Source organism: Anguilla anguilla, chromosome 5 (assembly GCF_013347855.1).
Source record: "Anguilla anguilla isolate fAngAng1 chromosome 5, fAngAng1.pri, whole genome shotgun sequence".
Classification (NCBI taxonomy): domain Eukaryota; kingdom Metazoa; phylum Chordata; class Actinopteri; order Anguilliformes; family Anguillidae; genus Anguilla; species Anguilla anguilla.
This window is the reverse complement of record NC_049205.1, coordinates 44,245,845-44,273,655: the sequence shown is the minus strand read 5'-3', so window position 1 is coordinate 44,273,655 and position 27,811 is coordinate 44,245,845. Positions and strand designations below refer to the sequence as shown.

The following is a 27,811-nucleotide window of genomic DNA, read 5'->3' as shown; positions in this document are numbered from 1 at the left end:
ATTGAGTAACTGTTGCAATTCCAAAGTCTTACCTTAATGACCCATGTTATTTAATATTTAAAATTTGAATACCATCACAATATTCCAGAATATGATAAGAGGAAGAACTTGTATTAAGTCCGTTGTCTGTTACTAAAATTCCGATGAGTACTAATTATGCTAAAAGTGCAGAATGCGACATTCAACAGGGGGATATTCCCATTCCAGCAAGAGTTCAATATGACAAAAAACAAAACACAAGCCTCTGGAGTGAAGTGAAAGAACAATGTCACACAGGGGGGATTTTTTGTTATTTTATTTAGCAAAATGGTAAAATAAATAAATACAAATTGATCAAATGCTCCTAATCTCCTCTGCTTCCAATGTTCTCTAGAGTATTTTGCTAAACACTGCATACAAATAACTTATCACAGAGAAGGCTCAAATACAGGAGAGAGGCAAAGAAACTCAGCGGTTCACTAACAATGTCAGGCAAACGAACGAACAAAAAAAAAAAGATCTGTAACAAAAGTGGAAAAATAAACACACTCCTTTTTCATAATTATGAAAAAAAACAATCTTACAAGAGAATATGCAGATTGTGTAATTCATTTACATATAGTTCAGCACGTCAGGCGTACCTCTGCTTCTTCCTATCGCTACAATGCGTCTTTGTTTTCTTTTAACAAAGTGGAAGATTATAATTTTTTGTACCTTTTAATTTTTTTTGTTTTCCCCCCACATTTAAAATGAATCTTCCAATCAAAATCATGGTGAGGTAAGAAGTAGCAGGTGGTGAACATCTGGGAGATCACACAAATATTGTGAAGATGAGACATAATAAAACTAGAAGGCCACAGGTGTGACGTGATACATCATGATAACTAATGGGACCATACTGAAATATGGTGTCAACAGGATATATAATGCACCGATGACATGACGAGCTAAAGTCTATGGACGACATCTTTGTGCCTATGCAATTTAGAATGCACCATTTTTATGTATGCATGTTCTATTGTAATAGTAATGCTCTACACACAGTTTGGGTTGTTCTGTATGCCATTTGACAATGGCTGCAAGTATTTGAGAATATCAAATGATCCACCCCAGCAGGAGAGTTAGGATTGGACATCATCTGTATTCAACCAATAATGTTGTAATATGGTAAGAATGAATGTAGAGCACTATAAGGCTTAATTCCCTTGGGGGGGGGGAAGCCTTAGTGAATGGGGACTTAAAATGCTCAGCTGAAGCACAAATTCACATGGTCTCAAATAAAAAATTTGGCTGGCATGAATGATGATGCATATTAAATAGCTAAGGATTCAAACAGCAGAACACACACGGAGATATTCTTTGGGTACATCAGTTTCTGAGCATGAACGCATGAATTTATACAAAGTGTGGCTTTTGTTTCTTTTTTAAAAATCTTCACACAGAACAATGTACTTCACAATATTCATCTTAGACCCCTCCCCTACCCCCAACACATTTCCCCAAAGAAATTAAGCTGATCAACATTCAGCATGGTGCATCAGCAAAGGCATAATTTGAGTACCTATATTTGAGAGGAATGAACTAAAGCTCAAAGATTCTCATTTTCCTTGAGCTCAGTCGTTCTTTTTTTTTTGCAAAATAAAAAGTCAAGAGTTCATGAAATTAGATTACACACATTTTTCTCTGTGCACAATTTCCAGCATTTATAGGGGTCTGGAAGTGCCAGTTATCAGTTTGTTCATTTAGGAAATTATCATTCAAAATGTATATTCTAAAACAGTTTTAGCAAAAGATATTGCTGCTATTAAAAAAAAAAAAAACTGAAATTTCCTGTTCAAAAATTTTGAATAAAATACACTTGAACATAAATGCATATTTAACAGTAAATAAAATTCCCCAGAACACTTGCATAAGAAGGCATTCAAACTGACTGAAGAGGTGAAGTAATGGTGAGAAGGCCTTCTAATTGGGTTACTCTGAAGTTTAACTCCCCAACTCAGACAGGCCAGGGCTCTCTGAACATCAGAACTGTATCCGAGTTTACAAAATGGAAAACAGGTAGACCCCATTCAGAACATAAGAACATACAAAAAAATTAAGGTTGTGACCACTGGGACATCACCAATCTAGAGCATTTAACACAATGTAATCGCTCATTGAAATCTCTGGGAAGGTATGGGCGGTCCAATTCAGAAAAGGAATATAGTCGCCCAGATTTCTACAACATACATTATGTATATGTGTATAGAGATGCCTTTCAGAGGCCAACTAATCAAAATAATACTTTGAATGCGCTCAACAAAAAGTGCATCAGAACATGTGTAAATCAAACCTATTTCATGCTAACAATTGCATCTAATTAATTTGCATTTAATTTGCAATGTATTGTGCATTATCTATCCGTTTGAATCATTAAGTTTACAACGCCACTATCCCAGTTGCAATACCGAAGCCAGAGGTGACTCATATAAGCAGAAATTCACTAAACCAACTACGCCTTAAAGTTGACAACTTTAAACCTCCGATTCTCACACAAATTCATAACAAATCTTTCCATTTAAGTGTAGACGCAAGTCCCCCTGCCCTGTTACAACGAACCATTTCACCTTTGTGCAACACGTGAATTTTTTGGTAGACATGTGCGCATGTGTATACGCGCAATTATACACACATTCATACATGCCTAGCTCAGGAATTCACTGGATCTCCACGTCTCACTTGTGATACTAAAGAACCATACCCACAATACTCTGAACACAGAACATGTTTATGACAAGTATAAACGTCTTAAGGCAACTGCTACACAACAATTTATCCCAATAGCATCAAACCACAGAGGGACAGAGGGAGTGGTGTCCACACTACTATGAAAACGGCAAGACACACCGGACGCAATACGTCCACACCATCAGTGCCACTAAAGGTCTACAACAGACCTGCGATTATTTCTCAGCAGTCAATAAGAACGTCTCGTCTCAGAATCTGCAATTGTGCTTAATGTCCGATTTGTTTTCGGCCTTCTCAAAAGTGGGCAAATTGTAGGGAAGCATCGGGAAGATTGAGACTGGGCAAGAGACTGGAAATCAAACAAAATTAACTAATGACCAAAACAAAGTGAGCAAAATGAGCTAAACGAACAAAAACTCAGCCTGTCCGTATACTATGGATATGTAGAGAAATGCATCAGAACCACAGTGCAAATCGAAACACTACAATGAGTATGATGTGGGTAGAAGGCACTCGGCATAAACAATATAATGGAAAGAAACAAAAAAGGCGAGAGGGATCGATGGAAAAGACGTGCTCCATTCTTATGACACCTGAGCGTCTGGCGAAATGTGGGAAGGTTGGGAACCAAAGGGGAAATCCTGTGAGGTAGCGCTGCTATTTCGGGGGTGAAGATATGTCCTTTTCAATGCACTTTACGGAGAGGAGGAGTCACAGCACGTTTCAAAGTTCGGATAGGTTGTCCAGCTTGAATTTGGAAAGAATTCAACCAGACAAACAGTAAATGTGTACCGACAGGTTACATAAACTAAATACAAGCCCTTACTCCATTTTGTGCCTGAAGGTCTGGCAGTCCACCGCGTATAGTATTATGCAACTCGGTGATTCACTTGGATTTTTAAACTTTGTTCATGTGTATTTGTTTGCTTCCCTTCAGAAAGATAATACAGGTTTGAAACAACACTCTCTTCCTCCTTGTTTCAGATGGTGAAGCTCTAAGACACACAAATCTGGACTCTGAATAAAACGTTCTCCAGTCCTGTCCCTCGTCTTTCTTGGCCACACGTCCTGAAGTATTGTACTGGATTTACTCATAAACAATTTGATACTAAAACAAATTAATGTCTCCTTCAACATTCCAGCTGTTATTATGGACACAATGTATTCCTAAATGAATGTCTAAAAAAGGGAAAACTAAAATTTTTCCTGTGGCGCAGAACTGTGTTTAGAAAAAAATCAGTTCCTCTCATCACACGACAAGGCCTAAACGTTGCTCCACTTTAGGTGAGGGATTTTACTTCCAGTGAAATCTCACACACTTTAAGATGACAGAAATTAGGTGGCTGGCATTTCGCTTTCTCTGCCCGAACATAATGAGGATTACTATGGGATATGGAGATATGACATGGAAATTGATATAAAAACATGATATCTGTGGTACCAGTGGTAGGCTCTCTGTCCAGGGCAGTAGCGATAGACAGTGACCCAATTTAAAGCGCTCTTACGGGTCATTTAAGAGTGGTTCAATAGAGGTCACACTATGTGAAAATGAAAAACGGAATGCTACTCAACAACTGGAGAGAGATCAACGAAAGCTCAGTAACTTTAAACTTCAAATCCCACAATCCCACTCCATTTTCTCAAGCTCTAATTTGATGAAAGCTTGCTTGTACAGTTGCATAACAGAGTTCAAGGGGTGCTCAATTTACCTATAGCCTGTTTCAATGATGCATTTTGAAATCTTGATTTAATACAAATACCAGTTTCAAAGGTTGTAAAACACTAATAACTTTTTGGAAGCTTTGTAGGGATACTTGCTCATTTGTGAAAAGGAATTTTCAGAGCTTCTCTGTGACATTATTTAGAAAAGCGGGTTTTAACTTATTACTCAGTACACTTCACTCCATTAACCAATACTCTCTGTACCAGCGGAACTGTCTAAAGAGTGACTCAACATTTTCCTGATTTCTTTTGTTTCATAAATGAATGGCAGGCTTCAACACTCCATAAAAACGATTATGGACATATTTAACCATGTACACATGCAGAATCTCCATTCTTGTTCATCTGAATGCTTAGAAGCTGAAAAAGTGCTATTCAATGTTATATGACTCAAATTTCTGCAACAAGCTTGTGCTTTAATTCCAGGATTCCATCCCCCCCCCCCCCCCCCCCCCCAACAATTATTTGCTCCTATATATTAAAATCCTGGGCAGACATTAAGAATTCTACTCTTATTTAGCAAATTTGAATTGAGGGTGGTGCAACATTCATGCCCTTTTTTATGCGGTACAAATTCTCCATTATCGCTAATATTGAATAAAAGAAGATCCATCCCTGCTAGATTGGGGTCCAACAGCATTTGGCAGTTCAGAATTTGACAGATAAGTAAGACTTTATATGCAAATATCATCTCTTAAAAAAAATATTTACAGAAACTATTCCAGTTCTAACACCTTTTATTAGAAATGATTTTATCAAACAGAAAAAGCACTTTTCAATTTTTTTTTGATGTTTCTGAACATGAGGAAGACCTGAATCTTTTCCTGTATACAACTCCCCAGGAATTGAACCTTTTTTTTTTGTTGAGATTGCGTTTCTTGCAGTTTCGTAACTGTTGCCCAGAAAGTTGACACACTGACTCACAAAATGACTCACTCACTACATTGGACTGACACAATTTTTTTTTCCCTATGAAGTTACCATGCATGGTCTGTTGCTACACGCTCTTGACGTCCGAGGTCCTTTTGTTTCACGCAGCCTGTGCCACCAGCTCCTGTCCTCTTCGGTCCCGTGTGTCTGGGTCCACAGGAAGTGGAAGTTACAGTGGATGTTGGTAGTGCCTGAGGTGTGATCTCTGGAACCTTCTAAATTTACCGGCTGTTTTTTTTTTTTTCATGGGGTGAGGTGGTATTGGGGAGGTGTGTGTGTGGGGAGGGGGGGGGGGGGGGGGGCTCAAATCGCAAACCGTCCTCTTTCATCCACCACTGCCCGAAATCCAACTCGGGATTCAAAAATACAGCAATACCGTGGTAGTTACACACTGTCGAAGAATACTGATGCTCCTGTCCCGTGCTTACCCCTGGCCCTGGGCTGCTGTGCTGTTGTCGTTTTGGTTTTCACTCTCCGCACTGGAGGCACGGGGGAGGGAGGGGGTGGGGAGGGTTCCATGGCAAACAGTCTTTGGACATCTTTAGACCCAACTCTCCCTCCGAATCGAAGACGACCTAAAAAAACAAAAAAAACAATCCACGCAAGAGGCTCTTGGGGTAGGGGGAGGAGGAGAAGGGGGGGAATGGGGGGCAACTGTTGCAGGCACACTCTGGTGTGATGTTTTAAATTATTATTATTATTATAATCATCATCATCATCATCTCTATTATTATTCATCATTTTCTTTTCTGTGTTTAATTGGCATGACGCTGGTACAAAAGCCGCCCCCTTTTTTTTGTTTCTTTTTTTTTCTTTTGGGTCCTCTCCTGTTCCCAAGGCTGGCACTCTGGATGCAGATCTACTGTTGACAGTCCAACAATACGAGACAACAACCAAAACAAAAACCAAAACAAAAAATATATATATATATTTATATGTACATATATATTGATTGGCAACTTGGGGCACCATTCCAGGGTGCAAGTGGGCTGTCTCTCCGATGTTTTTTGGGGGGGGAGGGGGGTTCCTGTCCTGTGTGGGGAGGGCCAGGTGTTATTTTGCGCTGTCTGAGCTGTCGACGGGGGTGGGCGGGGGGGGCGGGGAAGGCTCTGAAGTTTTGAGGTTGTTGTTGTTGCTGCTGCTGCTGTTTGTGACGTCCGCTTTCTCGTCCTCCTCGGCCTGCTCCGGGTCCTCGGCGTTGGGTTCGGCGACGGCGTCGCTCTCCGCGTCCTTGTCGCCCGCGCCGTCGCCGTCGCCGCTGCCCTCGTCCCCGCCGCCTCCTCCGCCTCCGCCGCTGCCGCCGCCGCCTCTGCCGCTCGCGCAGTCCGTCGTGCCGTTGGCCACGCCCTCTGGGGCCTGCAGGGACTGGACCAGGTTGATGCCCTGGATGAGGCGCACCAGGCCTTTCACCTTCTCCAGCGATGCCTGCATCTCCTTCTGCCGGGCCAGGATGGTGTTCTTGGTCTCCATGCATTTCTATGGGCCGAAGAAAAGAGAGATGTTACCAAAGACTGGGAGAGCCGGGGCCCAAATGCCCTACAGTTTAAACCTCAAATTCACACTTATTCAAAACAAAGAACCCCATAATGCATATGAACTGTTCACCTTTTTTCATATCTTTAAGGAAACACAAAATAAGACTTGAGAACATTTGAGGGTGAGGATTTATTATGGGGCTCATCATTTTCCCTGTCTTAAGGCAACCCAGCACTGTGTCAGCCCTGCTCGCAAACACTCCAAGGGCGTCCATCTCAGTGGCAGGTACCCAATAACACGTTAGAGCTGACCGCAGAGAGAGAGAGGCTGCATGACCCCAGGCGCGCGCGGGCAGACGCTCACCGTTATGGAATTACTGAGCTGTTTGACCCTCTGCTCCAGCTGCTCACGCTCCTGCTTCAGCTCCGAGCTCCACTTCACCAGCTTCTGCTTCTCCTCCTCTTTAGCTGCCCGTGACGGAGGGCGAGTGAGAAAGACAGACAAAGAGAGAGAGAAAGAGAGGGGGTGAAATCGCACAAGTACTGCATCTGGTTTCACAGGAAGAAGGGGACATGAACAACCTCCGCTTCATGCTGGTAACACAAGCCCCTTCTCTTGGCTGAAAAATGACTCCTGGGTGATCAGCACGCCTGAATTAGAGTACCTAGAAAGATTAGCCGAGAACGACAGCTTCTGCTTGGGGTTTTCTACCTGCTTTATACGCGATGTAGGAATGGACTATTGCCAGGGTTCCCGGCCAAGGAATGGCTTCTTCTTTCTTCAAAATCTAGAACGTAAAGAAGGAAGCAACATCATCGTGGTGACAGTTTGGTTTCAAGATGAAAGGAAAGCGAACCCGTTCCACATTCTCCCCCAAAAACCACAGAATGGACAAGGGGACTGACCCCCCTCGTGTTCATCCCAACATTCACCCATTGCCAGGGTGAGGATGAACACAAATGAATGAAATGCCATCTTTCACTTACAGAACAAATGAACCCTCGAAACTGAAAAACAAACGAGCCAAAGAAAAAAAAAAGAACAAATTTTGGAAAACCATGTTGGAACTTACAAAGCACGGAACAGTCTCTTATCACCTTCAAAGACGCAGGGGATTATAGGGTCAGCTTCGTCACATCCACAACGGGTATCGGTAGGTGGCCTCCACCCCAAAAATGAATAGGCCTGCGTGGGACACTGGACTGCTGGGCGGGGCTCGGGAAGAGGGGGTAACAGGGGCAAGCAAGGTCACCTCAGCAGGTGCTGTATTTACCTGGTCTTGACATTTGGGGCAGATCCACATGCCCTTTGGAATGCTTTTCAGTGGTGGTTCCAGGCAGTCCAGGTGGTAGACACGCGAGCACGTGTCACACATGAGCAACTGGCCACTGCGCCTGCACACAGTGCAGAAATCCTCATGGATGTCTCCCTGTCAGGAGGAATTGCACCAATCAGTGTTACTGCCGCTCTAGCCCAGACCAATCAGAGGTAGAGAGGCGTGGCTGGGAATTGGGAGGGCAGGTGCCAGGGTTTTTTTTAATAAAAAAAAAAAACTTTGTTTAGGGGCTCGTCTGTTTGTTCTACGGCGGTTGGGCCTGTGTGGCGCTCGCTTTGAACGCAACCGTTAAAGACCGGGTTTATTACCGTCTTATAACCGACTTTACAGAGCGCTGCTGTCCAACAGCCAGCTGTTCTGCGAACACGGGCAGATCAGAAAGGGCAGAAATAAAACCTTGTGAGTCTACCTCCAGCACAAGAGCCTGCTTCAATCACACAGGGACGATGACACAAATATCTTCAGTTAAGGGCCCTGAGGGGAAAGACTGTTCACTTTGTAAGGCTGCAGACTCCATTGAAACAAAAATAATGAAAAATAATGGACAATGGATGTAATGGTACATTAAGACTGGGGGGGGAGGGGGGGGGTAAAAAAAATCAATAAAGGTGTGTAGTTCGGCCCTTACTTTTGGGAGGGAACTGTGTACGTGGAGGCTCTGTGATAACGAGAGCCTCTCCCAGAAAAAGAGGGGGCGGTCCGATTGGGGGGTGGGGGTTGGGGTGGGGGGGGGGGGTAGTGGGCGGGACTGGAGCAGGGCTTCCGCTACTCCCGGTTGGTCTACTGTGCAACTCCAGCAGCTACTTACATCCCCGGAGCTGGGGCTGGGCAGAGGGAGGGTGTGGGGGTGGGCAGGGAAGTGAAAGCCCCCCGTCTCCAGCTTGTCGGGGGCCGGGGAGGCGGGATGACTGCTGGAGGGGGAGGTCGGGGTGTGGCAGCCCAGCTCCGGAACGCTGCTGTATTTGGGAGGGCGACCTGAGCGAAATGAGACAGACGAGAAACAAAACGAAAAACAAAAAAACAAAAAAACAAAAAAAAGAAAGAAAAAGAAAAAGAAAAGAAAAGATGGAAACAAGGGAGGGGGGAAAAAAAAACACAAACATTTGTCTGACATACCTTTGACAAGGGATCCTCATTGGCTAGCGTGGAGGGGGAAAAGAGCAGGCGGAGAGGCACAGACGGCAGAGTTAGTGCAAAGGGGCGGAGAGAAAGCTGCTGCATGCACTGCAAATGGGAGGAGCTACTGAGCAAAGCCGACAGCCAATCACAGGGCAGGGCAAGGAACGCTATAGCTGTCCCTCAATCTTACCTGCGTTTGTGAAATGTGAAATGAATCCTTAAAATAGTCACACCAACAAGTAAATGTTTCCTCATTTTCCAATCAACGTGATTCTTTTTTGAGGGAAAAAAACTATACTATGTGATTCATAAAATTGTGTTCAAAATGCAAATGAAAATTTCTGAATTATCTGAGGAAAAAAAGTTCCGTTCCACCAAAGGTAATTATTTTTAGTCTTTAAGTCACGCGGACACGAGACAGACTTCTGTAACCGCCTGCCTGTGGCTGCTCTCAGACTGTGGCTGCACAGCGACATGCACTAGGGAGGTGAAGGCCGTCTCTCGCGGAAGGACACGCCCGTTGCGTCCTGGCGCGAGGCGGCGGTGGGGGGGGAGAGGACGCGATGCGAGCAGAGAGCCGGGAAGAGCTGGTCAGTGGAACCCGAAGAAGCGAGAGAGGCGAGAGAGTTAGCCTCTTATCTAATACCGTGACACCGAACACGAGAAGCTGCAGGCAAAAAACAGGGATACGATTACTGTGCCCATCGCCACCGGCTCGGCCGGCGGCCGCCCGCCCGTACCTCCGATCGCGTGCGGCGAACAAAACGGTAATGCCTAGTGCACCGGCACCCAATTACACCCCGATCATGCGGCACTAAATATGATGTAAACAAACTGTTAACAACTTTGCGACGATTTAATTCAACATAATATATGGCGCCATTACTCTATATGGTTGCCTGTACACCGGCCGAGAGTAATCCTCATGTAAGTGTGATTCGGTTTTTTATGATTCAGTGCTGCAAGTAGTCCGGAGCGATCTGAAGGACGGCCCCTTTCGTCAATGCGCCGCCTCTGAGAAGCGATTGCGTTTCGCGCGCGCGCCAGAGCCCGTGCCCAGCTCTTGCGATGCCGACGCGGCGGCGTTGCTGGGATACGGCGAGCCGCGGCGGGCGTGGTTTTACACTGACCTCTCTTCCTGGTGCCTTGGTGCAGGGTGTTCAGGTAGGTGACCGCGCTCTTCTTGCGCTGCGCAAAAGGGGAGACTGCGTTAGAGCGGGCAGACGTGCTCGTCTGCAATAGCCCAAGGTTCAGTCACGTTCGCCTGCAGCTCGCAGTTTGGCTGCAGGTGAACGGTCACGTTCGCCAATAATGTTTTGTCACCAGGATACAACAAACCCATAAGCCTGATGTTCAATACCTGACCATACTCTACATAAAGTGCAATGGTTTTCAACCATGATTCAGCTGAGGTTAATTTGATGGCCAGTTTCATTTACGCTACGATTGATGGGATTCATTCAACATTCAAGGGAGGATGCAAGACACTTTTCCGTCCGTTCTCGAGCACGGACCCCGCGGGAGACCGTACCTCGGGTTCGAACACCGCCCCGCTGTAAACTGGGTTCGCCGTCGTCCTCCGCTTGCGTTCCTGTCTCCGGCTCTGGATCTCTGCTCCGCCGTGAAGGAAAACGGGCGAGGTCAGAAAATGTGTTTCAAAACGCCACCGAATACAACAGACTGGGACTCATTTAGACTGGGATTCACTTAGACTGGGATTCACTTAGACTGGGATTCATTTAGACTGGGATTCACTTAGACTGGGATTCATTTAGACTGGGATTCACTTAAAATTCTGTTACCTTCCAAGTGGTCGTGTGTCACAAGCCCTAGAGACACCATGAAGGCAAGTTTCTGAGGAAGAGATTACAAGGATGGTTCAGTCATTTGAGTCACTACTTGATTGAATGGATGAACATCGCTCATATGATTTACCAGCCCTGGCTTAGGTGTATTATTTGAAGCAAGAAGATCCACAACAGGGGTACCACCTGTTAACTGTGCTCTCTTCACCCACTACGCCAGAAATATTTAATATTCACATAACTGCTCAACCATATCTGCACAAGCCTAGCCTTGAGCCAGGGTAACGAACACTCTCATGCAAGCAAAATAAAACGCACATCTATAAATGAATGCTTTCCAGTGAGTGGAGTTCCTATAAACTATGAACATAAACAATATTTCGAAGACGAACATTAAAAAAATTAGCAAATAATTGTGTTTATCTGTAGTTGCATGCCAACTACTCACAATGTAACGCAGGAACATAAAATTTAATTTGGTAATCATATTTTTAACATACCGATTACATCGCTACAGATTTTGTTATCATTTTTCTGCAGGTAACAGAATGACATTTGAGTTTTTGCAGCCGGTGGTCTATTTAAGGGGGGGGTGGGGTACTGCACAGCTCTACCTGGGGGCTCTCCTCGTGTTTGGGCTTGGGTGGCGGGGGAGGCGGAGTGTTGGGGGAGGACGGGGTGGTCGCCGATGCCTTTCGATCTGTCCCGCCCTGCGCTTTAACAGTCTGGAAGGGAAACGGCAGCACCTCGCCTGCTCAGCGACCAGCTAACAAGGTGTTCCAAATGCAAATTTGCACATTTTTACTTACAATCAATTTAATGTCCGGCATAAAAAGAATGTTTCCCCGCAAAGCGTTTTTTAAATATTTGCAGAGATTTTTAAAACAGTGCTATTACTGAGAGGTGGTAGGAAATGCATTTAATGATTTATATGCTGGCGAAGCACTCTAATTCAATATATGAAAAGAAAACTCAAAGGAGCACGTTGTCCGCGGAGAAAAGAATTATAGACTTCACAAGCAGGCTTTGCTCAGAGAGGGAAAATGGAAGACTACCCCAAACTTCTGATAAATGTACATCTTTGCAGAAATTTAAACACAAGAGCACCAACTTTTGACCACCGATAATCTTTTAATGAAATCTTCACCCTTGAAAGGCTCCTTGGAGAATATGCATCACTCATGCCGACAGAAGAAGAAAAACATTCACATAAACAAAATTAGGTGCATCTGGAAATGCTTCTTAGTCGATACCCAGCTTGGCCTCTAAACCAGAGCTTACTTATTATGCACCCCAATACCTGCTATAGAAATAACTGGGTGCCAGAGATAGGCTTACTGCTAATTTCCAACTCATTTGAATAGGGCGAGCAGTGTGATGCTGGTACAGTACAGTGAATGCATTCAAATGGATTCAAATTATGCTAATTTTCAAGGCTAACCTTTTAGTGGAGGTTCCCTGTGCACTGTGCACTGTCCTTGCCTGAGGCCTAGTGCTACTGTCCGGGCCCTTCCCCGCTGTACTTACCTTGGTGTCAGGGCTGAGGCTGCTGATCTGCAGGGTCTGGGGGCTGGCCAGGCGGGTGGTGGCGGGGGTGGTGATGACGATGCCCGTCAGCTGGCCCGCGGGCAGGGTCTTGGCGACGGTGGAGCAGGGCTGGCCGTTCATGATGCGCACCTGGTGGATCGGGCCGGTGGCGGAGGGCAGCGAGGTGGCCGTCAGCTTGGTGGTCAGCATCACGGGCCGCTGGAGCAGCTGGGGGGCCGCCATCATGGGCGGGGGCGCGGGGGCGATGGGCACGTTGTTGGGCGTGATGGGCTTGGGCCGGACCTGGCGGAGGGTGAGGTCGCGGGTGAGGAGGAGCGCACGGGTCGACCCCAGGGCTCATCGGGTGGCTTTCTGGCTGCGTCTCACAGACCGTAGCATAACTGACCGACGCTGCAGACCCAGTTAATGCCAGTCTGTACTGCCAGTGCATCTACATCTAAATCTAAAATCTTGCTTTGGTCCTGAATTACTTAACACCTCTCAGCTTTGCTCTTATGCAGATTTTCTAACAGACCAAATGGCCAGCTCCTACACTGCTTCTGTGCAGTTGTTTCGTAACTACAGGAGGTTCTGGTTGGTAACGGCAGTTGCCGCTGCTGGAAAATGTCCATGGCAAATGCAGAGTCATTTTGTCATGTCCCTTCACAATGTTTTAAAATCGCCAAACTAGAATGATTTAACCCCGATGTTAAGCATATGCAACTGACCATCTGGTTAGTCTATAATAATATTTGTGGCTTCTCCTTTAATCTTCTCTGCAGAAACTGCTCTTGTGGAAAATGCCTTGGAGTAAAACCATGAAATTAAATGTTTAAAGTTTAAACCTATCAATAATCCAGTATAACATCACATGCGCACGCACACGCACACACACACACACACACACACATACACATACACACACACACACACGCATACACAAGAGTATAAAATTCTTCCTTACTAACTCTATTCCTCTACTACTGCATGCATTGGACAAGGACACTATATGCTGCAAGTTTAGCATAAAATGTGAGCAATAATTTGGGTCTCAGAATGCCTAGTGACATAAATCAAATGAAATTCACATGCAGCCACAACATAATCCTTGCTTCATGAATGCCTGACAACACAATAATTCTGGAAAATGTATGTGCATTTCTTTGGAAGGAAGCGTGGAGAAATAACCACAGAATCACTTGATGATTCTGTAAAAGATTTAGCGTGCCTACAGGACACTGCTCCATTATATACCATGGTCTTCCCCAATAATAATATGGAGATACTGGATGTAATTTAATGCTACATTAAAATTCAACATTTCTTTTGTTTTGACTCTATCAACTATGAACACTGAGTCCTAGAATGCACAGACCCTCTCTACCGATGAACACACTGAATAGAGACATCTCTAAAATTAGTGTCTCTTAAATTAGCCACCATGTTTTTCCAAACAAAACTGTTAACAACAAAGCCTACCTGAACAGTATAATGTTACCCTGCACAGCAGTGTATGAATTAACTGGGTCAAGGAGAATTGTATTCCCACAGAGGGACCCCACCCTGGAGCAAGCTCCCGCTTCACTGCCCACCGGGTGTGGGCGGGTCCGTGGGCACTCACCTGCGGCAGGAGGTTGGGCCGAGGCGTCAATCGGGGGGGAGGGATAAACTGCGGGACTTTGATTGGCTGGGCAGCGGAGGTGGCGGTGGCCTGCACCTGTGACAAAACCACCTGATTACAGACAGCCCAGAATCCAACCAAACACCTCCACTGGGGGCATTACACACACACACAAACACGCAGGCACCGTTTGTATCACCCGGCACGTGCACACTAAACGCACTACATAATTTCACATCTCAGGCTAACATGATTTTAGCTATTCAGTTACACCAGTACTGGAATAATTCAAGTGCCCTCCAGCCTTGCAGTACTCCGTCCACTAACTCACCAGTGCTCAATTAAAAACGTTTTCCTTTTCGCCATATTCTTTTTTAGCAGGACTAATTTTAGCCTGCTAAAAAAATGTTTTTCACCCTGTATGGCAGGCAGTTCATGCAAAGAAGACAAACATCTCTCCTGGAACTGCCTCAGGGTGTATTCTGGCAGCGTTACACTCAAATCATTAGACAGATGTAAAGCGAGTTTTCTTCAGGTCGTGGATTTCCCTCGGGTGACCTTTCGAAAGTGTTCCGGGTTGTTCCGCAGACAGACGGCGCGAAGGCAGGGGGGCGCGGGAGGGAAACTTACGACAACGGCGTTCTTGGAGACGATCCGCATGGACTCGGCTCCCTGATTGGTCAGCTTGCCGGACGTCTGGAGGTTGATTGGCGCCGTCTGCGAGTCGGAGTTGACGACGCTGGGCTTGGGCGTGTTGGTGATGGCCGTCACCATGGCGACGGTGGGCCTCTGCGCCACCACGGAAGCGGGCATGGTCGGGGTGGCGGCTTTCAGCACCAGAGGTAGAGTCTTAGTGGTGATGACCGGGGTGACCGTCACGGTCCTCTGTGCAGAGACACGCGGGGAAGCCAAGATTAGGACAGGCACAGCGGTCACGCAAGTGCTCACCGGCTCTAAAGACCCCTGCCTGCTAGTCTAGACCGCTGTCTCTAATGTTTCAGATCTTAGCCCAGCTGAGCTAGTAATGACTTGCTCTTTTTACTATTTTTAACAGTCTGTACTTCCATGTAAGAATGATATGAACCGGTCGGTGAGAAGGCCCAAAGCGCGCGGGTAATGTGATTATCCGCTGAACTTTTCCACCTCCCTGTCCGTGCTCTCATCCTCCCTGGCTTGTCCGCAGAGGCCTCCCCATATTTCCTTTGGCTCTCGTCTCGAGTCGTTTCTGGTGCCGGAAATATGCTGAAACCGTGGCTTAAAGAAACTAAACCGCAAAGCGAAGGCTTTTTCAAGTTCTTCCGTACCTTCAGCGGGCATCAAAATAAAAAATGTAAAAGCTGTCTCGGGGGAAGAGAGCTTTCACGCGTCCAGATTTAATGGTTCTGATGTCTCAGCATTAGTGGCCTCTGAAATTATTCACACCAAGCTCACCAATCTCATTAAACACTATAAAAGATGACTTAGTAGTATTATCCTTGGAAGGGGAGGGTGCACAAAGTACTGAAAACAAGGGTGTGAATAATTGACACCTTTTCTGGGATAAAAAAACAAAAAAACATATATATATATACATATACATATACTTGAGCATAAAATATATCATTATCTGCATTGCTTATTTTATACAGGCTTTTTTGCTCATCTTTATCAAGGGGAATGGACAATTTCAGATGGGCGCTGCATATTTTCCCTCTTAGCCAATTACATGTTACTACTCCCTTCGGAATACCTTTATGTTGTGACTGTTTTAAACTGAATACTAGCCCTCAAATCATGCTGTGGAACAACGGTCCCACATTCATTATGGAAGGACATTATTCAGCGAATGTTCTGTGGAAACAGGAAAGTGACAACTTCAACACTGCCCGTTCTCTGCCCTCAGTTTCCAACATACTGTGAGGTTGCTCAGTACACAGTGCTGAGAATGGTGGCATGGTGAAGAGGTTTTTAAGACTTTGATTGTTGTAGGTCCAGTTACAGAACCACAGTAACATTTCAAATTAGCTTGCTTTATCGCTTAATAAAAAAAAACGAAGGGCTCTTTGGCGAAGAGTTTTGCTTAAATTAAGGTGAGGAGCAGCACATACATTCACTAAACTGCAGTTTAAGTACACTTTAAGTGGTTCTTTTATAGCTGTATTCCCGATTATAAAAAGGTGTTGTCTTCGGCTACAGTTTCAGCCCTTCATTTGCCTGCACATTGAGTTGAGATATGTACAGATGTCCAATCCAGGAAGCCATTTCAAGTCATCATATGCAGGGGGAATAAACTGACCACGCTCCATCCATTAATCAAGGGCTGTGGCGGGAAGTTTTCCATCTCTAATTAGCTGCATAAAGGGGGCGAGGATAAGCTCCGTTAAAGTTTTTTTGGGTTTTTTTTTTTTAAGACCACACCAGTAAAAGAGCAGGAACAGGATTTTTGGCCAAATGAGATACAGTTGGCTCTGAGGCAGAGTGGATAGGTGTGGCAGGGGTGGGGGTGTGGGATGGTCACATTTTGGGGCACGTGTGCCGTGTGCCCCTGCAGAGTCAGCACCTGTCTGGGGCGTTAGGCTCAATCTGGCCTGAGGATTTACGCCAGGGCCAGGCCTGAAAGAAAACGGACTCCTCCTTCCCCTCCTTCCCCTCCTTCCCCCCCTCCCTCCCCTCTCCCCTCTCCCCCCCGGGCTCCTGGACCACTGACCCACACCCAGCAAGTGGGTCAGAGGGACAGCACTTCATCAGCCGTTCTGCTGGCTCTGTCGGTTCGGGAAGCAGCCCCCCGACGTTTCCCCTGCGCAAGCACTTCCTGCGTCTGAGTGCTCCGGGAGGCAGCCAGCGCAGCGTTTCATCTCCGCTAAGAGCAGGCCATAAATCTCAGGCCTGTGACGCTACGACGCACCTACGAAGGGGAGGACTGGGCCGGCTGTCGGTAGCCGTCGACAGTAAATCTTTTGTTTCCCCCCCCCCATCGTGAAAAACTAAACCTTGGGTCACCTTTGTTCAAATCGAACTAATCTAGGGGATCTCTGGTGGCGTATCCAGGGAAAGCACGGGCTTCTGGAGCAGCGATATCCTGACGGCGCCATCTGCTGCCGGGAATCCGGTGGGGCGACTGCAGATTTTGGCCGTGGCTTTGCCGAGGGAGAGCCGGCGGCGGGTTCTCCGCCGCGTCGCGTGGTAAGGATTCCTCTGGTGGGCGGAGAGGTTGCAGCCAGTCCGCAGGAACTGCGCAGGCAGAGCGCTGCGCTGACGTAGTAGCTGCGCGGCTCAGATGATGGAGGGCAGAGGCAGCGCCTGGCAGAACATTCTGGAGAAAGTACGCTCTAGTCTGTGGCTTCCTTACTCAAGAGGAGAACACTGCAGACTGTCGGATAGCCTTAGAATTCCCCGGCATTTCAAATTGGAAAATAAATAAAAATTGGGGGAACAAAGCGGCTTGTAAAATATTAACCAAATCTTATTTAGTGGTGTACCCTTCGAAGATGGAAATGGTCACCGACCTTCTTGCAAATTACAACCCCCAAGTGTACTAAAAGCATTGAAATAAAATGAATAAGGAGGATTCTGACACTCATGTCTACAGTGCTAAACTGAAACTGCGGTAGCGGTCACAATGCGGCCAGGTTTATAAAACCCATACTCAACCACGACTCCAAGTCTGGAAAAAGGCTTTTGCACATCCTCTGAATTATGACCATCCATAATTTAATATCTTTATGGAAATCCACAGTATGTACTGATGCTCTGGCTCAGCCTATGATATGGCAATTGTATTGTGTTTATTTTATTGGTCTCTCTACGGTGCTGCGTCTGGGTTCACTTTTTATTGCTTTAGCCACCGAAGGGACTGTAGATGAAAACTAGTTTTAACTACGGCCTTGCATCGAAAAACTTGTATTTTTACAATTTGTAATGAACACAAAAAACATTCAAATTAAATAAGCAGACAAATTCATTAAATCTCGCGTTCGCGCTCCAGGCAGTAGAGAGAGGGAGAGATGAAAATCTGGTTCGGAGGAGGGATGCAGAGCTGTTCTCTGGAAGAGAAGCAGGGAGGCGAAGCACTGGAGGCGAAGCAGGGAGGCGAAGCACTGGAGGCGAAGCAGGGAGGCGAAGCACTGGAGGCGAAGCAGGGAGGCGAAGCAGGGTCCCGTCTGCCCCTGGAGAGCCGCAGCCCGGCGGGCCATCAGACGCCGCCGATATGCAGCTGCGCTTCCACACAGTCGCGCCCATTCATGGGCTCCGCGCCGCGTGCTAATTTCACGCCCCGTTCCAAAATCTGTCCTCGGCGCGGCTTAGCAGCCGGTGCCCATCGCCGTCTCCTCGTGCGCAGAAAAAAGGGGGCCCTTTGAACCGCTTCCCTGGATGAGGGGCTTGTGTTCCAACAGCCGTGCCCAGAGAGGCACTCAGAGGAACATACTGATGCAGAAAGATGGCCCTACCCCCATCCCTCCACTCTCCACCTTCTGCCCGGAGCCTCAACCAGCCTCAGCCTGGGGCCTCCTGCGCTTTCAAACGCTTTTAATTGCAGCGTTCAACAGCGTCCTTTGGGTCCAAACGACTCTCGCTCCTTTCAGCGGTGGAAGCGCTGTCCTCCGAGGGCTTCATGGCGACATGCCTGGGACTTGCAAATCCTCCCCTCAAGCTTTGGAGGAAAAAAACAATGAAAAACATCCCATTACTTCAAAAAATTTCCACAGCTTGCATCGTGCCTTTTGAGAACTCCGAAATGCACGTGGCCGATCAGGGAGCAGTTTGCGCCCGACTGGACGAGCCAAAATACGAAGCCAATTCGTGTCCTGCGAGAGGGACGCCGGGATCTTCCGCCTTCCCGCGTCCTGTCTTCTCTTGACGCCATGGAGGAAGCGGCGGCTTTGATGTGCAGGAGCGAGGTTCCCCTCGAGACGCCGCCGTCTCCTCTGCGTCTGCTTCACGGCGCGCCTCCTCAACGGCCCACTGAACTCTGGGAAACCGGTTTGAGACGAGGGGGAGATCTCCACCATTCATCACTGTCCTCTGTGCCCACAGGTACTCCCTTGATCTCCTATGCACTTCTTTCAGCGCGTGTCCAGTAGAGCAATGCAGAGAGAGCTGCTGTACTGCTGTGGAAGGCCACCTGGCACATGGCGCAAGTACTTTAAGGGACAACATTGAAAAGTGCTCAAGTTTTAAAATCATTTTTCCAGAACAGCGCAAAGGTCCATCACGGGCTCCTGAACAGGTAGATTCGGTTAATTAGATCACTGTACAAGCAGCAGCTGCGTTAACAGCCAGCCAGCCTATGTTTAGTGCAGCTCCACTGGGAGAGGAAGGGTGCTGTTCTGCCTGGAGCACCTTTACTGATTACGACATGCTTAGTTGTGTTCAATGCCTCCCACTGAACACAACTTTTAAAAATGCCTTTATTAGAAAGCTATCGGGACAAAGCTTGCTTAAATACCAGCAGAGTAACATACATTTTGTAGCACTAACCAACAAATGACAGGGCAATAAATTACTATCTACCTGTACATTACTCATTGTGTCATAATGGCATTGTAAGGTACTCCACATTGGAGTACCTGCCAAACAGTAAAAGTATTCAGGATTAAGTTCACAAAAGGGTCAACCTGAAATTACACCCAATTTAGGGTGACACTAGTGCTATTTTGGGTAGGGACTGTTCCATGCTCAGGGACCTTAAATAACATATTAAAATGACATATTACCACTGTCAAACTAAACAATTAGATTACATTTACCTGAACAAGCTAGGTAGTGAGAACTTTAACAAGGTGCTCTTGTGTTGTATGCATGAGGTTACTCTGGTGATCACACTGACTGAAATAACTGTTGCTAAGCTTTGCAACTGCAGTGCTACACCAATGCCTTATTAAGGGAGGAAAATACCAAACAGACTTTAAATCTCTTGAGGAACTTTGGCAAGGTGACATACTGTGTAGCAACAACGGCTTAGCTTCAGCTCCTAAAAGTTTTATGTTTGTGAACAAATGGCACAAAATTGAGCTTTTAAATTGTGGCTGACCAAATTCATACCCCGGCAGGGTAAGAAACTGGCAAGTGAAAAGATGGAAATAACACCGAGCCGGGCCTTCACGCAAGAATGGAAAAAGTCGCGTGGCAACAGCGGGGGAGGTGGAGAAGACACCGTTGGCTGCGGCGAAACGCGGCCGCTTCGTTTATTAAACCTGTGAAAATAGCCCACTGGCGTGGAAGACATGTAAGGCAAGAACCAAGGAAAACAAACCATGAGGAGAAGACGCACGGTTCAGACAGAAATGAAGAACAGAACCGCGTGGAGAAAATACAGAACTCGTACGCAACCAAAGAACACAGAACCCTGGGACGCGATCCAGAATCCAGACAGGAAGACGGGGAGAGAGAGAGAACAGAACTAAGGCCAAAAGAAGGCGGGACGCTGGGAAACGAGGTAAAGCGAGGCGAAACTTGGGAGGGCGCTGCGGCGAAGCCCACGGGACGCGGTTAAAAACGAACGGGAAGCGACGGGGTCGACTGCGCGTCTCACCTGGTGGGCGCTCAGGTTCTGAGGCGGCAGGGACAGCGGGGCCTGGGCCGAGGGCGGGGCCTGTGCCTTGCTGTCCGGCTGCGCGGTGTGCGCGGTATGCTTGTTCTCCGCCGGCTGCGCCTGCGCCTTGATCTCCGGCGGCTCCTGCTTCACCAGCAGGTCCTTCCTCAGCTGCTCCACGACCTTTTTCTGGAAGAGGGAGACGCAGGCTGCGTTACTACACTTCCGTGCACACTGCACACATGCACCATTTCGTTCCACCCACCACTCGCTTTTTATGCAGAACCCTTCGCAGAGAAACAAACACAGCGCTGCACTGCAGAAGGCAGCATATATCAGAAATGCCGTCCTCAGACCAGATTACTGGAAACACTGGTGACCACATAAATCCAAGACTCACAAAAGAACAAAAGCTAAAAACTATTGGAATGCATTGCTTAAAGAGTAAATGGTCCGTTATTCCAAAAAGAAGGAAGGGAAAAAAAAAGAAAATTCAAGCATCATATAACAATGACATTTAAACAGAAAATGGTTTCATTGTATACAGTCCTTGGCAACACCAAGTATAAAAACTACTATTATTTGTAGACAGATGAGGGAACAGAGGGTGCAATTAACAAATCAACAGATGACAAAAAGAAAGTAATGAAATGAATGTACACATACATTCTAAAACTTTGAGTGATGCGAGAGGAATGTACTGCATGAATTTCCCTGTAGGGCGGAGCGTAGACTCACTTATGCTTCAGAGGAAACATCAAAGGCCTCACACAGAGCGTAACCTAGCAACCTGACAAATGTCACCTTCACATTCCGCTACTACTTGGTATTACTGCCATTACAGTTTAAATAAATACAAGGTAACCTTGGGGGCGAAAACAAAAAACTGGGCAGGGGGGAAAGAAAACAACAACATAAGCTTTTCTGGATTCCCCTCGTGCAAATAATAAGTCCCTGGCCATCAGAAGCCAAAAGGTTTAGCATCTCATAGTCATACTAGAAGAGGACTCCACCCCTTTATTAAACTCTGCTATGAGCACAGCAAAATAAGCAATGCCTTCTCTTCTCATTAAACTAGTCCTCTAATCCACATATTGTTTAAGACGTCTGATTGTAGCTTCATAATTTACCAAGAATGTTACATTACATCATTTTGTAAGGTCATGGAAAGATTTAAGAAGACATCAAAAGAGGAGAGGGTATTCTGAGAGAGAACTGCAAATGTGAACATGTCCAGCTGTGATATTTTTCAGGAAGAAAAGCTCAACACTGTGGGGAACAACTGGGTCATAGAAAGATATTCTTGGGAGATAAAATAGGGAAGACTAAATTGGATTCTTGGCATTTTGCAAAGTAGTATATTCACAATGAACAACATCCCTGATGTGACAAAAAGTTAACAGCCCTGACAGAGAATCACTTCATCTTTAAAATGCTGTCAGCTACAGTATACCATCACCTTCAGCTACCAGCAAGGTCAAGACATTACACACACGCGCACGTACACACACATACACACACACAACCAAAGACACGTAGCCGCCGTTCAAGAAGCGCAAATATCGTCGAAATTAAACAAAACCGTGAAATTGTACGGTGTAAGTTTCTGACACTGTAGCACAATTGTTCTCGTAAAACAACCAGGAACGCGATTCTAATCTTTGACTTTAAGCTCCCTTTAATAGACTATAAATGCATAACAACGCAGGCGAGGCAGAATCCCAGCCACAGTTGGGCAGGAGTTGGCGTGGGGGAGGGGAGTATAGTGGAGGAGAAAACGGAGAAAACTGCACCTGCCTCCATTTCACCCAGTAAATAGTCTATGTTGGAGGCCTTAAAGGAAAAAAGCAATTACCAAGCACAAAAGCGACGATGGAGCCCTTTCTCCCTTTCCAAAGACGACGGAAAATAAAATCCACACTGCAAGCATCCGGAGAAAAAAGACAAGCTAGCTAGCTTATTTTGTTGAACAAAAACTCCAGTGGAATATTTCTGTAGATAGTAAAAGGGAGGTGGGGAGGGGTATTGGGCAGAGCGGCCACGGCCATCTGGCTACACAAGAGAATCCACCAATCACAAGTAGCTGTGTGAGAGTGAGGGATAAGCATCGCTACCCCTGTGGGTTTGAACGTGGAGGCAAATACAACCCATTTCTAGAGTGCAAAGCGCCCAGTTAGAGAAGCCAGCGCTAACTAAAACCATCCGCAACGCGAGAGAATGGAACTCGGTGATCTACTTGATAAATCTACCTACTTTTTTTTTTTCCTCTGCTGGGTGTAGCCAACCAACCTTTCTCCTAGATTTTATATTATTTCTCTTAGAAGCTGTGCACTTAATCGCGCGTTTTGCGTTTGACAGTTACATTTACAAAGGACGGTCTAAGACACAATTTATGAATTATAGGAGTCAAAGCAATACCGCTTTTTAATTTCTACGAACCGCTGACAAACAGTACCAAGTTTAGCTTTTGTAGCTTATGATGTAAATAGAGACATTCTTGTGGCACAATTGCGTGGGGACAGCTGAAATCGTTCGAGACTAGCAGTCGAGTCCTTTTGACATCCAAGCGTACCACTGCCTCCCATCGGCTCACAGAAAAAGGCACTTAATAAACTGAACACATCCTTTTGTTATTGACAGACTGTGTTATAGCGTCGTAAACATCTCGGGCAAAGGGAGTTAAACGTTGCGAAAGACTACTCTTTCAACAAGTATCATCATGTAAAGTACAGCCTATTCCGGATTTATAAGGACGACAATGACATACACAACCAACATTTTCCACAGCCATCAGAATTCTAAAAAGTCGGGTTTAAAATGGTTTACTATTGTTTATATTTAAACACAGTTACAACTAGAAAATTACTAAATAAAGACAGTAGGCTATAAACCCATCTATAAACGACTACTTATTCAGAGAAATATGGGCCAAATAATGGCCGGAATAGAACAATATCTGACGTCACTCTCGATATATTGTTGCGAATGCTGTCTGATTGTTCAGTTTAGCAGTAGCCTAGGTAGTGATGTACGACTCCGACTCTATCGTTCAGAATCGCTGGAGTCGACTCCTCGACTCCCATTAAATTAAACTAAATTAAATTAAATTAAATTAAATTAAAATGCATCGAATTTCTATTGCTGAAATTTATGTTGAAATTGTACATTGTCCCTGTCAAATAAATTGAATAAATAAAGAAAGAAACCCCTATTTTTCTTCTGGGATTCTTCTCCGCATCCCAGATTCTCAGTAGCCTACGCAGTTCACGCTACCTAGTCACTAAAACATAGGGAAAAGTGTTTTTTGGGGTTATATGATAAAGCGAATTTTCCAAAAAGGAAGCTATTTGGAATTTCTTAGGTTTCCAGTACGGATCTAAAACAGGCCTTTAGCTACCACACCTTTTAACGGATGATCACTCTCAACCCGCTTTCCTGTTTACTTAGCCTTGATTCACTCAACAACCAATGAATACCAATTTATTTTGAGATAGCATTATTGTTCTTTGAATCATAAACTTGTGAAGTAGGCCATTTCCTGCATTCACATTTATGACGTAAAATAAAATGGCAATATATCATATGAAGATTCCGCAGTTTAAATGCCCATGAAACAGCACAGCTTTTCATAAATTGGTTTTCTAGCCTGAATTTTGTATTGCGCTCATTGTTGGTTTGATACACTTCTAGGTTTTCCTCTTTAAATGTCTAATGTATAAATATTTATAAATCATTTTGGCTATGTGCCATCCTAAAATTAATTACATTCTGTAACATAATGAGAAGAAAACATTAGAACGTGGAATACAATTCCGAGAAAGCGTTGGAATTTTTGTTGCTCATTATTCAGATTATTACCATTGACTAACAATCTCACGTTAGTCATCTCTTTGCCATTGTCATTTCTTTATCATTATATTCTAGGCTACATATTCACCTTGATTATTCAGAAAATTAATTGTTTGATTGTTAATCAAGAAAAATAAATAGGAACAGCTAGGTTAAGGGTAGTGTTTAAATTAAAGGTAATGCTTTACGCCTCCTATTTCCAGTGCTCTGGCCACCACAAAGAAAATACTATATATGCTATATATAAAACACATATTTATTGATATGTTATTCAGTTCATTTCTTCATTGAAATAATAATAATAATAATAATAATAGATAAATAAAAACAGGTTAAGAGTTATCATCCTTGAAAAGTTCAGAGTTATCCTTCAAAAGCTAAGTTAGGTAGCTACATCCCACAGTATGCCACTGTTACACTTGCCTTAACACTGTGTGCTGCCTACCACTAAGCCATATACTTATATGGGCATAAAGTCCGGCCAAGTCTGGGTCATCCACTAAGTGTGTGAGATACAGTGACTCAGCAGTGATGCAAATTGTCCCCGACTCATCCACAAAATATTAAAATCTTGTCCAAATAACACATTAAGAAATCGGTACATGGGGAGACATTACACAAAGAAAAAACACCTATTGCGAATACATTTTCCTGTGGGGAAAAAATGACTGGCTTCATATTTTGACCGTACTGTTACCGTTGACTTACATGGAAATGGGTGGTTGAAACACCTATACTGTAGCCAACTGCACTGACGCTAGTGAGCAATGTCTCTCAACAAGACAGGAAAATTCAAAAAAACAACACCCCTGATGTAAACAAAATATGGCGATCGGTCTGTGGTTATGACCATAGAAGGTGCAACAAAGACCATGAATAGAACAACATCGTATTTCATGGCTTGCACAGCTACACATTTAGAATGTAGCCAGGACATTCACGTGCCGTGGATGCACCAAACGTTAATGCATGTTTCAATGCCAAAAGAACCCTCAGCATGGCCTCCAGTGCCTTCCAAAATGAATTAAACATTCTCCTCACCGGCCTGCACCAGACTTGATGTTTGATTTGAGAAACTGGTGTGTGACCACAAATTAGGTCTCAACTAGTTTGATAAAGGTAATATATCTGCGTTACTCGTATGACATTGAGACCGCAGCTGAATATTTTGAACACAGCAGGTGACCAAGGGACTGTCATTTTCTAAATTGGTTACAATTAAATAAATAGCCTACTGTAGCGAGATGACCAACTGCAGTAGCTGGCTTTTAAAACAACTCTGCTCGACTTTTCTTCCCAACATAACTGGACGGATGGCATGCCTGCCATCCCAATCAGTTCCCCCCAATTATGACCAACAAATATCCAATGAAGAGTATATATATATAATAGAACAAAACTGGTCTAATTGAAGGCAGTATATCATTTTCAGGACACGGTTGGTTGTGGTTACGATTATTTTGAGTGCCCCGGAAAAAGACATTCAGAGAACATCTACAGTAGTTTCACATCCTCGTCATTGCTGAGCACCTCTGCTGTTTTGCTAACAGAATTCAGGCACAGGATCCATTAGGCTACTCTGAACACAGGCCTATTCAATCTGTGGGTAAAAATACACACATTCATGGTGTTGCAACTACAAGTTATACTTTGACTGGCAGTTCTAAAGTTGGAGACAGCAGACAGGTGTTTTTCACCAGGAGCTCAAAAACTTCACAACAGCCTGACTACAAATGAAACAAGCCGTCTTTTTATACTGTCGCATGCACAGAGCTAGCACAGCATAACGCAGCATGTGGGCTCGAGTCTGTAATGTAGCAGATACAGCACTGAAAAATTCAGACAATGCACAGGAGGACAGAAATAGAACACAGAAATGGCACAGAGACAAACAGACACATAGACACACACCCACACCCACACACAGGCGCTTACCTTATATCACACATATACAGATACAGGCTTCACAGTAGGGGATTCACAGTTTGCAGCTTGGCACCATATTCTTCATTACTGAACTACAAAAAACGATAATGCGCTTTCTTTCCTTGGAAAGGGAAACGGACACCTGTTTGTTCCCAATGCCACCTGCATCCATTTTACTGGCGAAGTCCTCACACCCCCAGCACGCAGCCCCTCCATGCACATAGCACCAGGGCACCTTATCTTATTCATTTATCAACAAGATTGAATCATGAGACTGACCCACAGGGGACGCTGTTTTAACAGTCGGAGGCAGATACTGGCATTACCTGCCCCAAGTCAAGACTTCTGAAATGAGTCACGGATAGAGGGGGGGGGGGAAGTTCACTCATAAAACCGTGACCTATCTTTGTGATTACACTGTTTTTTGTTGCTTGGCATGATTGCAAGTTCAGTGCGACACATTTTTTTTCACAGGCCTTTCATGTAAAATCCACATGCAGTAAACCCTACTGCACAAGAATACACCACAGTGAATGCTTCACCCACAGGAAATCTCTCAATCCAGCACATAATTGGTTTGAGTCCCCAAAGCGAAAGGCTACAGGCCGGCGTGTCCAAATTACACCCGGCTCGCCGGCTCAGTCAACGCCGGGGGTCGGGGAACACTGAGGCGGCAGTTCAAACTGGGCCGCTCTCGGCTCTACGCCGGCCTGGGAAATTTCTGTGGTATGCAAGTGCTGTTTGGCTTCACCCAGCCACTAGGCCAACATCACTGCCTTGCCTGAAAACAAAGGAGTGGGCTGAAATTATACAGTCAGTTAATCCTCTTATGAGGTCAGAGAGTGGATCAAACAGTGGGATGCGGGGAAAGGAAAAAAAAAAAAAAGAAGCAGAATCACAGCAGACAGACGCGCTCGGCCCCGCCCCCACAGAAAAGCTGCTTGTGTGGAAATGTTACATTTGCCAGATTTGCCACAGGAAAACTGTTGACGGCGTGGGGATAATCATTTCCCTGGTTTTCCGACACAGATTTGCTCAGAAATACTTTTAAAAGTTTTTGTACACTTCACATTGAAAACGCTTAGGTTTTTTTTTTTTACACATCTTTGGAAAATATACCATATTGTTTACAAATCATGAATAAAAAAAACAAAACAAATTTGAGTCAGTCCACTAGCGTGTTTTGCAAACCAAACTACCGTTCTGTACAAAAGTAGGGCCCAACTCTTGTCTAACTCTTCAGACTGTATGAGAGGCACGTGTGCGGGGGGAGGGGGGGCGTT

At 45.2% G+C, this 27,811-nt stretch overlaps 1 protein-coding gene across 4 annotated transcripts in view; it reads right to left on the bottom strand.

Moving 5' to 3' along the window:
- Positions 1–279: 279 nt before the first annotated feature.
- Positions 280–27,811, bottom strand: part of LOC118227489 (PHD finger protein 21A-like) — a 79,489-nt gene continuing 51,957 nt past the window's right edge. Inside the window, exons 7-19 of one of the 4 annotated variants that reach the window (XM_035418001.1) lie at positions 20,754–20,942; positions 14,873–15,127; positions 14,243–14,338; positions 12,622–12,924; positions 11,709–11,819; positions 11,092–11,143; positions 10,821–10,900; positions 10,420–10,477; positions 9,287–9,309; positions 8,108–8,263; positions 7,546–7,621; positions 7,198–7,301; positions 280–6,834 (exon numbers count right to left, since the gene is read on the bottom strand). In XM_035418001.1, the coding sequence (XP_035273892.1) occupies positions 6,412–6,834; positions 7,198–7,301; positions 7,546–7,621; positions 8,108–8,263; positions 9,287–9,309; positions 10,420–10,477; positions 10,821–10,900; positions 11,092–11,143; positions 11,709–11,819; positions 12,622–12,924; positions 14,243–14,338; positions 14,873–15,127; positions 20,754–20,942 (1,926 nt within the window). In that variant the 3' untranslated portion in view covers positions 280–6,411. Of the gene's footprint in view, positions 6,835–7,197; positions 7,302–7,545; positions 7,622–8,107; positions 8,264–8,978; positions 9,146–9,286; positions 9,310–10,419; positions 10,478–10,820; positions 10,901–11,091; positions 11,144–11,708; positions 11,820–12,621; positions 12,925–14,242; positions 14,339–14,872; positions 15,128–20,753; positions 20,943–27,811 lie in introns of all 4 variants that reach the window. The other 3 variants (XM_035418000.1, XM_035418003.1, XM_035418002.1) reach the window with 3 other exon arrangements.